At 39.7% G+C, this 10,651-nt stretch overlaps 1 protein-coding gene across 1 annotated transcript in view; it reads right to left on the bottom strand.

Moving 5' to 3' along the window:
• Nucleotides 1-580: 580 nt before the first annotated feature.
• The window catches only part of PDXDC1 (pyridoxal-dependent decarboxylase domain containing 1), a 21,813-nt gene continuing 11,742 nt past the window's right edge, over nucleotides 581-10,651 (bottom strand). Inside the window, exons 13-22 of the mRNA XM_010142018.1 lie at nucleotides 10,180-10,243; nucleotides 8,790-8,878; nucleotides 8,014-8,119; nucleotides 6,788-6,959; nucleotides 6,019-6,137; nucleotides 5,173-5,294; nucleotides 3,130-3,222; nucleotides 2,935-3,031; nucleotides 1,597-1,701; nucleotides 581-831 (exon numbers count right to left, since the gene is read on the bottom strand). Of these exons, the coding sequence (XP_010140320.1) occupies nucleotides 581-831; nucleotides 1,597-1,701; nucleotides 2,935-3,031; nucleotides 3,130-3,222; nucleotides 5,173-5,294; nucleotides 6,019-6,137; nucleotides 6,788-6,959; nucleotides 8,014-8,119; nucleotides 8,790-8,878; nucleotides 10,180-10,243 (1,218 nt within the window). The remainder of the gene's footprint in view (nucleotides 832-1,596; nucleotides 1,702-2,934; nucleotides 3,032-3,129; nucleotides 3,223-5,172; nucleotides 5,295-6,018; nucleotides 6,138-6,787; nucleotides 6,960-8,013; nucleotides 8,120-8,789; nucleotides 8,879-10,179; nucleotides 10,244-10,651) is intronic.

Below are 10,651 nucleotides of genomic sequence, written 5' to 3' on the forward strand. Positions count from 1 at the left end.
GGTTGATGGCAAAGGCTATTCAGACTCCTAGAGACACGGGCATCTGTCCCTGCCGCTTTACTGCACCACAGCTGTTTGGCAAAGGTAGAAAAAGAAGCAAAACAGCACTAGTGTGACTTAGATGTTTTGCAGGAGAGGCTAAACTGAAGTTTGAATATTAAAGAGGTGAACAATTGGCAGTTGATTTTTCTTTTTAAAGTGTATTAACATAAAAGTTTTATAATAATTGTGTGTAACTGTATCCTTAATCTTGTGTTTGGCTGATGGGTTAGTTAACTATTACTGTGCTCAGAGTCCTACAGGAAGGGTAACTGCCAATCGTTTTTACAGATGTTCATGAGCACTTAAATGTCACTAGTACTTTGGTGACACTGACATGTAGAATTTTAAAGCAACTGTAACAAGCATACAATAAGACAAATCTCTGTCCCATGGGGGGAATTTATATTTGTGCAAAATCCCAGTTAATAAGTTACAGTAGTTATTACTGTACTAGTGTGTGGCACTGTTCACATTTTCAATGCGTCGTTAATACCCTGTCTCCCAGGGCACGGGCAAAGTCTGCAATCCATTCTGGATTTTATCTTTGACTTCCGTGTTCCTCTACCTTCGAGCAGTCACGTGGTGATTTGTCACTCTGAATGTCCGTCTTTGTTGCCTGTGCCACTTCCTGCTCCTCTCTTTTTTCTGTCTCCAGATGTCCTTGCTCTTGGCCAGGGGCTAGAGTGGTGGGTCTCTGATCCATCTTCTCCAGGTCATCACAGTGGCTGACTGAACTGGTCTCACTGAATGCATCAGAACCTCTTAGAGACCTTTTAAAAATTTTCTGACCTGTGAAGTGTTTGAAGAATACCATACCAGTGAAGGCAGCAAAATATACAAGGTAGTAGCTGCAAGTGAAGTTTCAAAGAAACTGTCTGAATTTTGCAACTAACTTTACCCTGAACACAGAGAGACTCGCTTGCAGGTACTGCTATATCTGCAAGGCAACAGCACCATTACTTTATCCTGTGCACACAGAGGCTGTTCAAATTTCAGCTGAAAAGGAGCTGCCTATGTGCACAGTGAAGTCATTCTAGGGAAAACTTGCACTGAAAATGGCAGCCTGGAAGACAAACAGCTCAAAAGGGAGTTATTAGAACTGTGGTTTTCCTGCCGGTCAAATCACCGTTAATTACTAATACAACTACACAGACAGTGCCATAGATTTAACAGGTCTTCACCTCAGAATGACTTTGCCCACAAAATATTAGGTAACAACAGAAATACAGTTGCTTTTATTTCAAGTAAAACTTTTGGCTTATTTACTTGACAGTTTTTAAATCTTAACCTTGTAAGACTCCAGACCTAACAAGCAGTTGTCAGTTAATGGGATAACAACTTCCTGTAGTCCTAGGAACAATTCTTGGGGAGAAAACAGAGATTGGGGTGGTCCACGCCATGTTTAAATTAAGGGTTTTTAAGGCAGACATAAGGCACTAGTTCTAGTTCCAGTTATTACGAAGGATGGAAAATCAGGTGGGTCTTTCCATGTCATGCAACTCAGCAGGATGTTTTAGCAAGTTCTAGAAATAAAACCAAGCTGTTGAAACTTACCAGGAAGTCTTTGCTTTGCAAGGCTGGAAGTGGGAGTGGGTGGTGGAGTAGTGCCTGTTCCTTGGGCTTTTGACACATATGTGGATTCTGTGGATTCTAGAGAGCCTGCAGGTTGAAAAAGCATTGTGTTGAATATAGCACAAACTAGGCAAGTTTTCTGTTCATCTATATTTTTAAGGTATGTAACAATCATTTTTAATCCACATTTCTGAAACTGCATGTGCTCGGTCGAGTTGAAACTGCCACTTGATGGCAGTCCATTTCTGAGGAGCTGCGGACATGAGTGCTGACTTAGAAAGATGAATGAAGTTTCCCTGTCACAACACTGCTACACCCTGTAGCCCTTTCGCTTCTCCCCTGGGCACTTGGGTGTTCCCAGCTGCAGGCTCTGAGCAGTGAACTTGGAAGGGGTGAGAGGGTTAAGTACTCCCAAGGAAATCCTGCTGTTCTCTGTCATAAGAATCTTCCAACTGGTGCATCAAGAATTGGGAAAAAAACCCCTCCTAAATACAGCAGAAAGCCTTCCTCATTTTTACAGAGACACACGGACAGCTGGTTATTGTTCTGAGAGACACTTCACTGAGTTCAGGAACATTCTTAAGACTGCCACGATTTCTTACAGTGAGAATTTGTAATTTCACTAAGTATTACGTTAGTGCATCAGTCTTAATGATGTAAAAGCTATAGACAGTTCTTTCCACATCACCAGACATGAATTACAAATACATCAGTAAAGTAAGTCCTTCACATTGTAACAGCGCACTGATTACTGTCTCCCACAAAGCCAGCTTCACGCTAGTCCTCAGCTGGTTTTAGCCTGTCCTTGTCAGACACTGCACTATCCAGCGTGCAAACAAGTACTTCATCCATGCAGCGATGGCCAGGGGCTATCTTGGACCAGGATGTCAGACAGAGACATCAAGTTCCAGATGTGCCACACTGCAAGCGTGCACAAGAGGATACACGTGTACATACATCAGGAAACAATGTTCCAAGACCTGAGCTTACATATTTATAAACACAGCAGAAACACCCTATTTTTGTAGCATACGTAGCCAAAACTCAAATTATTCCTCTAGTAAAAATGCCAGTGTCTAGCAGGTTTTTTTAATGTGACTCAACGTGGAAGACAAAATGTAAACTGTGCAAGGGAGGTTAGAAGACTGTCTCACTGGGTGTTGCAGAGGCAGTGAAGAGCGTGCTCTTTTACACCCTGGGGGTGCATTATGTCACCCACAATCAAATCAGCTCAAGCAAGGCGTTGCAATTTTAGTATAAAATTGGAAACAGTTCTAATGACAGTGTAACAAACATGGCTGCAGTCACAGCGGGTCCTACCTGCTGTTAAATTAAACGTCCTTCCCTTTGGTGAGGCTTGGAACGGAGAAAACCAGTTCAGCACGGAGCCTACTACAGGTATTTGCCGTAGCAGTCCCTGCAAAGCACACGAGCAAACAGTGGCTGGTGAGCGAGCTACCCACATTGTGAGAAGTTATTCCAAGGCACCTACGTTACTAATGTTTACAGCCTTACCTCTTCCAGAAGCCGTTCTTCATTTGCTTTCTGAAGCTGAAGTTGTGCTTCCTGAATCCCTTTTCGAACAACTTCAGTCATGTTTTCCAACAGCTAATAAAAGGCAGAAATTACATTATTATATATATTACTTGGTCTTGAAATTGTCCTTTTAGTTTGGATTTTCAGGATGTAAACATGGAAGTCAAGTATTTTTCTAGTTTAAGACAGTATCTGACAATCACTATTTCATTCTGACTGTAAACTAGAGAACGTACAGGCTGACTGCAGGAATTTTACAAGATACACCCAGAGGACAGAACGTCACTTTAAACAAGAATGGTACGTATTTTTCTTTGACTTAGAAATGAGTTCTGCTTAGTGCATAAGTGTTTGTCAGATGCTGAATCTGACTGGGAAGAATTTTTAAGTTTACAGAGTACACTTTCTACAAGTACCCAGAACGTAAACCAGCCTCATAGTAAGTTTAACCAGGTGTGTGTCAGTCTAGGTTGAACTCTGTTTTTCAAATTTAATATACCACTGCCAGTCCGATCCCTGTGCCATCCTGTGCCAGCGTCAGTGATGTTCGGTACTGCAGAGCTTATTGGGAGAGCTGTGGGGGCAATAAATGAACAAATCCCAGAGATCAAAAAACGAAGTCACAATTTTGTCTTGTGCAAGACAAACGCCAACTTCCATAACTAAATACGGGTTTTCTAGGTGACAGGCACTTCCTCCAAAATGCCAAAAATTTAGATTACTGCCATTTAAAGGAAAAAGGGGAAGCTGCTCCTTTTCCGCAGGGGAGAGGCAAGCCAGGAATTGACCACCACAGCAAGGTAAATACCCCAAGGTGCTGACTACTGAAGGGAGTGCAGTGGGACAGCGTTTAGCATATAAGGAAGAACCACTGTGTTTTCTGGCTCAGTCAAGATGTTTGTCTTAAGTTCTGGTTCTGTCTTTTAGAGCACTCATCTGTATGTGCTAAGGGTTTGCTGATACTGGAGGAGTTTTTTCTAAGGCTTCCCTCTTGTACCTAACATCACTTACCTAAATGATTTGAGTGTTTCTCACAGATTGGTTCTGATTCTCAGTTTTGGATCAAATGGGACAAGATCTTTTCCATACCACAGATTTATTAAGGCTGGTTCCAAGGACTGCACCTTTCTGAGTCCTCCACTACTCTTTGTTCCTCCCTAGAAGCTTCAGGATCAGAGTGGCCCATATTCCAACATTCCGTTCCTAATCTCTCAACTACAACAGTTAAAAACCTGAAGGTACTCTGCAGGCAAACCATCTTTCATCTCACCCTCAAAGCAGCAGAGGGAGTCAGGAAGTCTCCAGAAAACACTGCTAGAAAACATTTCATTGCCAAAATCAACATATTGTCATGCACAGAAATAGGCAAAAGATTTCTGAAGTTCTATTTATTTTTTAGGTGAGGAGATTAAGTGCCCAACACTAAAGTAGTGAAAGGACAGACAGACATTTGTTATGCAGGTCATTTAGGAATTCTACTTTAGAGAACATTTGGAGAACTTGCGTCAGGTAACTGACTTTAAGAAAAGGAGCCACATCATCAGCTTTATTACCTCAATAGGTAATTTGTAATTTCTAAGACACCAATCCAAAAAAATTTTTTTTTTTTTTTTTTTTTTTTTTTTTTTTTTTTTTACACATTTTAGAGTATAGTCTTGTCTTAAAGCTGGTACATAACCACATCTAGCAGTGATGAGAAACACCAGCTCACAATCAGGTTTTTTTTTTTGACAGCTTAAATTTTAGTGATAAAATAAGCCTATGTCAGTATTACTAAAGTTTTTCATTAGAACTACTGAACCCAGGACCATGAAACATAAATCAGGACATTATCAGAATTATCATAATCCTGTAACAAAAGTTCTCCTTATGTGAACAGAGATTACTACTTCCACAGTAATTAACACAGTTTGTTGTGGGCAAGTACAATTACTTTCACAAAGAACAAAACCACGTCCTGAAGCCAATATGCAAAGGGAAAAAAAAAGGTGTTGAAATGCTCTGCGATTTAATAATACATACTCTTGAATTTTCTTCAATTTCTTTGCCTGTTGCTGCAATAGTTTCAACTAACTCTGACACGTCCAGGTCCTCGGTTACCATGCCAATATAAATGCAGTTCTTCTGCCCTCCAAATTCCGGACCTGTGAGTAGAGGGAGAGTCAAGTCTGCGTGGGTACCAAAATGCACCTGTTGTGAGAATGCAACGCTGACGCTTGAGAATCTGGAAATCCTACTACATACACATACACACTTCAGTAATTAAGGGCAGTATCTGCATAGGTATAAATTCTGCAGACTAAAAAAGCTCAGGCCTGTAGGTTTTCAAAAAGAAAAAACATCTAAATAAGAGAAACAGTGGATATTTTATACAGCCAAGGAGTGGTATACTGAGTATCCGTGTTGAACATGTTGGATAAACTCGTTACTTTCTGCCATTTTCACATTACTTGGTTCCACAGTTCCAGGGCACTGAATTTTGAAAGCTGATTGGAAAAACATCAGTCCTGAGTAGGCAAATTAATATTATTTCAGCGATAATGTGGCACTATGTTAATGTGAAAGTGCTGCTGATTGATTATCATGAAAGTCATCTGAAGCTTTTAATCTAGGCACAGAAAGCACTGAACTGGTCAGTGGTTTTGAACGAGATCCGTGTTTCACTAGATACAGCACGAACAGAGAAGGCTCCCTTTACAAAGAGGAACACTGCAGCTTTTATTCTTTCTGACAAGGAACCCCTTTTTGATCTAGCAGTGCAATCTGCCATTAGAATGCCCTATGTATGAATGACCTATTGAACCATTCTAACACAGCCACGAAAATGACCATTAGCTTGAACAGAAGTTTTTTAAATAGTGCAGTTACCCAAAGAAAAAGTGAGATCCGACTCCAGTTCATTTAATTTTTTCAGAAGCTCTGTATTGATTTTTTCTAGTTCTTTTTCTTGTTTGTCATCATTCTTCCCATCACTGTGATAGTTGTATCTTCAAATGAAGCCAGAAGATAGTAATTTCACTTCACAGTACATACAAAAATATATACACATTTAGCATGTTTCTACAGATGTCTGTATTTTATGAACCAAAAATCTCAGAATGTTACAGCTCAGATCAAAAAGTTCACCTGCGTTTGTAATCAGCGATTTTGTGGTAGGGCCAGCTTGCTGCTGAAAACTTAACAGATTTTTAGGTAACATACTGATAATACTTCAGCTGTTTTGCCTGTACAGAATCCTCCCAGAAGACTGTGCAGAGGCTCCGAACAGACACTTGAAGGGTTTTTTGAAGGGGTATTCAGTATATAAGTGAATCCCATTACAGATAAAAATGTAAGTTAAGCCTGGCTAGGTACAGTAGGATGCACTTGCATGTTGCATATCCATCCAACAGATCCACATGCTGCCTCCAGTATGAGAACTGTTGCCCTAATACTAACTAAAACAGCACTTCAGCTTTTCTTCAAAAAATAAACCACATTGAAAAGGTAATTTTTAAAACCACACTCAAAAGGTTCAACTGGGTGGAAAGCCGGATAATAATCAGCAAACGATACATCACTGGAGAGACCATATATTCCTTTCTGTTAATGCACAGTCTATGCAAATATGTAATGAAGAAAATATTGGAAAATTTACCTTACAACACCTAATCCTGGCCAGCTAAAATCTTCGATGTACAACAGGCCTACTGTTCTTCTCACTTCTTGCTCAAATTCCTCTCGCAGTTGCAGTGTACTTGTCAATACTGGTATCTTCATTTTTAAGCAGTCTACCAACTGATCAACATCTTGTATTTCAGTTCCTAAAACTAAAGAGCTGATGTGTTAGTGTGTGATGAAAGGCAACGGACATCACATAGGTGATCTTCTGAATTAAGTAAAGAAGCCACTCTGTAAGTCAGTCATAAATACAATTTACAAGTAGTAGTGAAATACCTTGATCTCTGTAACAGGGTTTTTTGTCTAGTTGTCTATTCACTGATACATCAAAATGGAAAGAACCAAGGATTTCGTTAAAAAAATCAGCTAATAAAAAGGATTTTCTGAAATTACAAACTGTAAGGACGATACCCCTTTTCATTACAGCAGTAGCTAGCATCAGCACAACCCCTCCTCCCATGGCCAGACAGATTATGAACTAGCTTCCATGCTGGTTCAAATCAAACCAAACATCACAGCATCACCAAGTAATTTTATTCTAAACTCTCCTTCTCTGTATACACCAGGATCCTCTCATGTCAGTGTCAGGTGTTTTGATAGCCTAAGCCACTCATCCTACAACAAGCTAAAAGGAAATACCGTGCATCAGCCACGTCTAAACAGAAGTACATACACAGTGTTTGCTTAAACGTGAAATTTAGGACACTTTCCAAAACACAGAAATCCCCCCCATCAGTAATTACAGAAAAATCTAGAGGTTTAGTAAACAATTCTTCTAGTTAGGCAGCTGTATTTTGAACACCAGCACCACTTCCGTGTCCAAATACACATGTAGAAAAGTCAAGCGTCTTGTGTTAAGCAGCTGAGAGAAGGTAGAGATGATTTACCCTTCAGATTTCTTTTACAACTGTTAGAAACAAAAGAGCTTCTCCCCTTGCTTCTCCTAATGAATTTTAAAAATAATCAGTAAAGTCCTTCTCTGCAGAGGTAGTGAGGCAACGTCACCCACAACAGCTGAGCTATGACAGTGCACCCATTGCCAAGGCCCAGCAGGACGATAATGCCAAGATAGTTTTGTTCATATCCTCACCATAGGAGAATATCCTAAAGAGTTTCTGGGCCGCATCTGCTTTTACACCAGGAGACTGTTGTACAATTCTATAGCAAATCCCAGTTTTTGCAAGTGGCGGAATTGACTGTTACCTGCAGCAGTCATTAATGGGCTGAAACGCACACACGTGCCTTCATCTTCCAGTTCTACCACATCGACTCCAGAGGCAGGAACCAGCTGTGCCAGCTGCTCTCCTAGCTGAAGGGAAAAGGCACAGTTAAAGGCACAGAGCGTGACTCTTCCACAGTTAAGGAGAAACACATGCCACAGTTTTCTGTATTTTTCAGAATCACTTCTTGTAACAAAATACTTCAGCTTGCTGGTGATACGGCAAAGTTCATATCATGAAACTTCAGGATAAGCTCCAGCTGTTACAAGTCAGAAGTTTCTACAGAGTTGCCACTGTCACTAAGTATGCCATGATTACTATGCAACTGAGCCAAAATAGTTATGTGCTCAGCTCCCTCAGAGCACAGGCTTCTAGAATTAATTCTCTTCAGATCTGGAAAGGACTATCTGCTCCTGAATACACAGGCATCGGCAAGGAAGTATCTAGCTGATTAAAAGGAGTTCTAAAGTTTGTGCATATCCCCTCAAAACCAAGGGAAAATATCTATTACCAACAGCTTAAGATGCAGTAATAATTCCCATAGCAATTACATGGAAAATAATCAGAAATGTGAAAGCCACTTTATTTCAGAGCAACTTCATCTTTTAAACCCAAAATGCCCACTAGTTTGGCAAAGGACATCAGATGAAGAATAACTATCAGACTAGTCTACCGAAGGCTTTATAACCACTGATGAACCCCTGGAAGCATTCCACCATCACTTTGTTTTTCGTAAAGAGAAAAAGCATCCATTCTTACCCACTGATTGAAAGTGTCATAAACGTGTCTTTCGTTGCTTATTATCGGGTGCTGAATAGTTGAAGCCTGTGAAGCATGTGACGTTTGATCTGAATCCAAAGATAAAAGAGTCACAGAAGTGGATTTTTATTTACTTAATTAAACAAAAGGAAACCTAAAATTTAGATAAAAGACAATTACATTTCCTAGGTGATGAAACACATCTACACAATGTACTGGACCTCAAGCAGACTAACAAGGATTTTTTTTAAGGTATGTTCAATATAACAAATACTAAAACAGAGTTGAATATACCAGTTTTAAAAACAATCAATAAAATAACTTCACTCGGTTTTCAGGTTCGAATGCCCCAAAGGAAAAAAAAAAACAGTGTTTTCACAAAGCAAAATCCTGTCACAGTAGGCCGAAATATTTAATTTTATTACTTTTTTTTAAATCAAGTTTTAACAATTACCTTCTGTTTTAAACCACACAAAAATAATACCAACTATTTCAGAGTCCCTTATACCCAGGAAAACACACAGAAATGGCCAAACATCTTACATCCTTGTAGTTCAGGTGGGTGACTGCTCCCTAGTACAGCTTTTCAGATACGTGTATCACTGTACAAAGCAATCCACCAAGTCCCTGGGCCCGGATGATTTACTTTGCAAGTGCAACTACTGTATTAAAACCAAACCTAGTATTTCCCCATGCCCCACACAAAAAATCCACAGACAACTGAAATCAACACCCGTAACAAAACTACAAAGTTTTCTAGCCGTCTTTTGCCGCATTCCAGCCGGACATGTCCCCACCCTCAGTCCACGCACATAGAAACAGCACAACTCTGTTGTACCTGAGGACAAAAATCCTCTTTCTGGAGAGCACATCTAAATAAGGATGTTCTGCTCAGAGCCACATGTGGCATGGTGACTGTACACCCACGACAGAATTTCCAGAGCTGTTCCCAATGCGTTTTGCTGGTTTTGAAACTATTGCAACAGCAGGTGTAAGGAGTAGAACAGCGAAACATGGTTCTAGCAACTAGCCACTATGAGTTTACAAGGAACAGAAAGCCTGAACAAAACCAAGGAAGAGCACACTCAAACACAGCCTGCAGCTTATGAGACTTCCATCACCTGCTTCAAGATCAAATCACATGCAAATCTCTCCTCACTCAAGAAGGCAGGAAATTACTTGTCATGAAAATTTAAAACACTGCAGTCTAAAAAAAGGAAGCTATCACAGCTATGGATTCTATCACTAGATTACAGCCAGCATTCACAACCTTTTGAAAAGCACGAGAAGTGCACTACATAGCATTTACCTCATAATTCATTTTATGAATTAGCAGTTTAAAAACCTATAAAGAAAGGGGGTTTATTTTGTTTTTAAATAAAACCCATACCTCTATTTGAATATTCTCGGAAAAACTTGAAAACCACCACTGGTGAACTCAGCTCATCTTCAACCTTAACAAAAAAAGTTAAAATAAATTAGATATACTGTCACATACTTTTTTTGAGATTTAACACTGCATCATTCCTCAGACTGCTTAGCAAAGCAGATCATTTTGTTTTGGCAGCAGTAACAATGTTCGCACTATGTCAGTGTGAGAATTGAACCCCAGGAGTGTAAGTAAGTAAACATCTATAAACACAGGAAAGTGAGTAATTATTCGGTTAAAGCAGAACTGGATTGATTTAAGGTATGCGTAACTAAAATTCATGGACTATAAAGCAAGAAACCTAAGCACGTTCATTAGCGAATATACCATATTAAATACTTTATTTAGCTTTAAGTATTTTCAGATATTAACATTAAAAAAATTCTCTGGGATATTGCCCCAGAATCACTGGAGAACATGAAGAAAGTTTCAG

The sequence above is a fragment of the Buceros rhinoceros genome, unplaced genomic scaffold (assembly GCF_000710305.1).
Source record: "Buceros rhinoceros silvestris isolate BGI_N320 unplaced genomic scaffold, ASM71030v1 scaffold20128, whole genome shotgun sequence".
Lineage (NCBI taxonomy): Eukaryota > Metazoa > Chordata > Aves > Bucerotiformes > Bucerotidae > Buceros > Buceros rhinoceros.